This window comes from Elephantulus edwardii, unplaced genomic scaffold, assembly GCF_000299155.1.
Source record: "Elephantulus edwardii isolate Elephantulus edwardi_28Jun2011 unplaced genomic scaffold, EleEdw1.0 scaffold00039, whole genome shotgun sequence".
In the NCBI taxonomy this organism is placed as follows: Eukaryota; Metazoa; Chordata; class Mammalia; order Macroscelidea; family Macroscelididae; genus Elephantulus; species Elephantulus edwardii.
In genome coordinates this window covers 14,050,424-14,055,502 of record NW_006399789.1, presented here as the reverse complement: position 1 = coordinate 14,055,502, position 5,079 = coordinate 14,050,424, and the positions used below count along the sequence as shown (strand labels likewise).

The following is a 5,079-nucleotide window of genomic DNA, read 5'->3' as shown; positions in this document are numbered from 1 at the left end:
GATATGAAATGAGCCTGAGGCAGAAGTCTCTAAAATAAAAGGGCTGTGCAGAAAAGTCTGCCCAATACTTAAAAAAGTTTAGAGTACAACCACAATGCTTCAGAATTTTTCACAGGTGATCTATCTTAATTTCAAATGAGAAGTAAATTTCCCAAATACATTTATATTCATGAAAATTACTAAGAGCAGAAGAATGTCAATTTTGTTCTCTAACCTCCACCGGAAAAACATGTTCCTCTGATCCCACAAGGGCAAACTTCCACCATCTTCATTCTTTTCCAGGTCACAAATTCTGAACTTCCATAACAAGTTCGATGAAAACAAATAAGATGTGACATCATACCCAACGGACAGCCCTTGACCTTGACACTGCCAATTCAGAAATTCTGAAGTAAAAATAAACAGGGAATTTCAGAGTGTGAGTGTTAGGGAATATGAGATGTCTCACACAAATATTTGGATGGAAAAATCATTGAAGTGGATACAGCATTTATGAAAGAAAAGCATTAAAGTCAACTATGAAATATAACTCATAAATATTGCAAACATTTCATCAAACAGACAAATTCTAAGAATCAAGGAAGTATTCCAAACATAATATTTATTGAAGAGATGATATGGTTTTGTTGAAGACATTGTTTACAGGGGAAAGAGGCTTAAAAATAAGATGGAAAATGCAACATACTTGATTTTTCTGGCAGTATCAGTACCTGAATAATACATTTCTCTCAAGGAATGTACAGATATCACACCAATATCAATTAACTTTGTTTAATGATTCAATTTTATTTTGTCTTAAGAAGTAAAGGGCACAAAACCAAGTTTAGCAGAGTTATATAAAGAAAACAAGGAAAGGGAGGGATTGCTAATTGGTGGTAAATTTATTACAAAAGTCAGATTATAAACTAATATAAAAAAATACATCTACAACAACAACCACAACTCAAATTGAGCCAGTATGCAGCATGTGAAACCCACCAGAGTCAATGAGACCACACCAACCCCACTCTCTTCTGTGTTGGTGAACATCTGACCTTTGCCCTGGAACCAGATAAAGGGTTTCTCACACCAACAGTGCAGTCAGCTGTGTTTCCTCTTCAATACACATGCAAATCCCATGTCCTTCAAATGTTTCCCATAACCTTTTTCTTTTTAAGAAATAAGCTTGCTCACCTGAGCAATGCTGAGCAGCAAAGAGACAGTCCTTTGAGATATATGAGCGCTGAGGGCAGCCTTAGTGATTGATTTTATAAACATAATGTATGAGAATGAGTGTATGAAACACAATGTGAATAAAGAATAGCGTGAAGCACAATGTATATGAACTTCGTAAGCAAACCAATTAAAAAAAATTAATGTAAAATTTTTTTAAAAGCAGCATTGAGATAAAGGATCCACCAGTTGAGGTGCAGAGAAAGATAGATTTTGGTACCACTGAAAGATTCTGATGAACTCTTGTTACAATTGGGAAATCTCACTCCAAAAAGCAAGAATTAAGAAGAGGAAAGTAGAATGAAGAGTCTTTCCTTTCAATATTTTTAAGACAAAAGTATTTTTTCAAGGGGATGTAGATGTCAGGTCAAACCAGAAAAATAAAATAGCAACAATAAACATTTAAGTGAAATGGAATGTTGGGCCCTGAACATCCAAATAGTTGAGCACTAACTAAAAGGCTGGTAGCTGGAACCCACCCAGTAGGTCTGCAGGTAAACAGGGTAATCAGCTTTTACAAGGATTATAGCCAGAAGCCTAGACGGGGTGGGCCTACTCTGTCCAAAAGGGTAGTTATGAGTTGAAACCTACCAGACAACACTAACCATCAACAGATGAGCAAAGCAACACCTTAAGGATTCAATAAGTGATAGTGTTATTAATTTGTACAAGTAATTTCAGTTGTAAAAGTCTGTTATGAATATAAAAGGAATAAATGGACTTACATAAAATGGGAGATAAAGGCAATAAAGAATTCTTTTACTTCCACGCGGCCTGGTTCTGATTTTTAGAATGGTATACTAAGTCAGGTTGGTCTTGTTTTGTGGACATTCATTAGCTACTTCTGAGGGAAGGAAGAGGAGCTGAGCTGACCCACCTGTGGTGTTGACAGGACAGGGAAAGGTGGAGGGGGCAGATGGCGGGAAAGAAAAGTCCCCACACTCTGCATGCCCCAAGGGGACAGTCTTTAAACTGCACTTTAAATGTTAGTTCGAGACCACAGGCAACGCCATCACCACGCACGTGTGAGTCAGGACCACAGTGTTGGCTGCTCAGCCGACCACCGAGCACCAGAGCACCAAGGTCCACACCAACACCTGGAAGCAGACATTTCTGTGCAGAGAAGAGGAAGATGCAGGCGTTCGGCACACCAGCGGCTCTGCTTTGTAGGGTCTATCTATCTCTGGAGGTAAGGCCGTCATTCCTTGAATCTGAACAGTAAGGAGACAATAACAGTGAGTGACTGAGGAGATGAGCTCTGGCCGAGTTTGCCTATGGGATAGAGAGGAACTGTCTGACAGGACTCTGGTAGCATCACCCACAGTGAGCTGCACTGCTTACCTCAAGGCCACATTTATCAGGTGGTCTGAATCCAGCAGCAGCTCCATGGGAAAAAGATGGTCATTCTACTCGCGTCTTTCTCCCGTGAGGGTCACCATGATTCAGAACTGACTCACCAGCAGTGAGGTTGAGGGTTTTGGGGTTTTCTGGTTTTGGTTGGTTCTTTTTTTAATCTTTATGAGAACCGATTGCCAAGCCTTGCCATAACACTGGTTTTCAAGTAAGTTTTCCTTTTTACAAGGAGGGGAATCAGAAATTTTTATTCAACCCAAGCAATCAGTGACCAAGTATGGAGCAGAGCAAACAATAACCAATAAGCTTTATGACTATGTCTCTGCTCCCTGGATTTTCCTGTTGTGGATCTGAGAGGAGAACATAGGGTATCTTGATTTTCAGATTAGAGCATGCAGGGCTCACCGACCACTCCGCATTGTCCGTCTTGGAACATCTCACGTTCACAGGCAGGCCCAGGACAAGCTTATTGAAGGAGACACCTTCCTTTTTAGTCCATTTAAACTTGTTCATCGCATCCATGAAAGAAAGGTTTTTATATTGCTTAGGGCTTTTGATAATGAAAGGCCAGGTCCTGAATTTAAAACACACAACCACAGTTAGTCACATTTATATTCATAGCAAAAGCATATTTTCTTTGCTTTTCAGCATCCTTAAATAGCACCCATATTTGATCAATTTTATACATACAAATAATGCAATACAGAGCAATTTAGCAATTCCTAAAAGTATCAATTAAGAAGTCTTGGAAAAAATTACATTTCTAGTTTAGGAAGCAGATATGCACTTGCAGTATTTAATTTTATGTGTCAAGTGATTTGGATGACATCACCTAGTTATATTTGCATGTAATTTCCAATCTGTTGAATTTAAATAAAGGAGTCTTTGCAATTCTGATATTTGGTAAGAGTATTTTAGTATCTATTAAAATATATAAAAATCTAACTGTATATTGCTTATCATCACCATTAGATAAATCAGAAATTGAAAAATATCTCAATTTATTACAATGTGGTATACTTTTAAATTTTTACAATGATTTTTATATCAATACAGAGAATGTATTTGCCATTTTGATGTTATCCACAGGTAAAATTTAGTCAGGACAGTTACATCAATCACAATGCCCAACCATAGAATCTCATTTAACATTAATTTGCTGTTAGTTTGATCATTCTGGCCACAGAGCCACTATCACAACTCTCTGGGCACTTAAATAAATTGTTGTTGCTCTTAGGTGCCATCAAGTCAAGTGTGTCTCATAGCAATCCTATGAACAACAGAGCTGAACCCTATCCTCTCCTGTGCCACCGTCATCATCTCTAACACACTTGAGCCCATTGCTGCAGGCACTGTGTCAATCTATCCAGTTGAGGGTCTTTCTCTCTTTTGTCGACTCTCCACCTCTCCAAGCATGATGCCCCTCTCAAAGGAATAGCCTCTCCTAGCAGCATGCCCAAAGTATGTGAGACTAAGCCTGATGCAATGATGTTAGTCTAGGGACTAAGACATGCCTGATCCAGGCCATGTCTTCTCAATCACTTGTTATGTATCTGAGAGCTGGTCAATGAATAAGGCTGACAGAAGAAGAATCTATGCCTATGAGTTGTGGTACTGGAGATGAGGATTGCACATCATATGCAATCTGCCAAGAGAACAAACAGATCTGTCCTGGAGAAGGTGAAACCAGGTTGCTTATTGCAATCAAGGATTTCAAAACTTCGTCCCACATACTCTGGGCATGTTGTTAGGAGCTGACAGTCTTTGGAGAGGGACATGATGCTTGGAAAGGTAGATAATCAGCACAGGAGATTCTGAATAAGATGGATTGACACAGTGACTGTGGCAATGGGGTCAGGTGTGTCAGAGATGGTGAGGTCAGCTCAGGATAGGGCAAAGTTCAGAGCCATTGTTCACAGGGTTCCTATGAGTCATAGTCGACTCAATGGCACATAACAACAACAACTTTATCATGCACAATGCCCTTTGCCAGGGACAGGTTCCTAATGTCTCCCAGCCTGAGGGACTCATCTTTTGACACTTTATCAGGCAACGTTCAGCTATTATGTTCTTCCAGGCCAGTTTTTATATTAGTCTGGAAGCTGGGCTGAAGCCAATCTACCATGATTGATTCTGCTGGTGTTTGAAATACCAATCGTATAGCATCCAATATCCAACTAGCTGACTACCAACCATCATACTGGTACACGAGTGGTAGATAGTAATAATACCAAAACAACCAGCAGTACTCAGAGTCTCTGAGTGGTGAATAAAAATGAATACATTCAGCTGCTCAAAGAGAGGTTGGCAGGTAGTCTGACCAGAGGCACCTTGGAAGACAAGCCTGGTGATGTCCTTCTACAAAGTCAGCACTGACAAGCCTACGGGGCACAGACCTACCCTGACACACATTTTTTTTTTTGGTGCCAATTTTAAATACACTGACACACATTTTGAGTTAGATTCAGCAGAAGCTAATTAACACCTGGCTAAATGAAATCTCTTTTTTTTTTC

The 5,079-nt window shown here is 39.6% G+C and overlaps 1 protein-coding gene across 1 annotated transcript in view; it reads right to left on the bottom strand.

Annotated features, from left to right (window-relative positions):
* Positions 1–2,264: 2,264 nt before the first annotated feature.
* Positions 2,265–5,079, bottom strand: part of MOXD1 (monooxygenase, DBH-like 1) — a 151,348-nt gene continuing 148,533 nt past the window's right edge. Inside the window, exons 10-11 of the mRNA XM_006885022.1 lie at positions 2,971–3,139; positions 2,265–2,423 (exon numbers count right to left, since the gene is read on the bottom strand). Of these exons, the coding sequence (XP_006885084.1) occupies positions 2,265–2,423; positions 2,971–3,139 (328 nt within the window). The remainder of the gene's footprint in view (positions 2,424–2,970; positions 3,140–5,079) is intronic.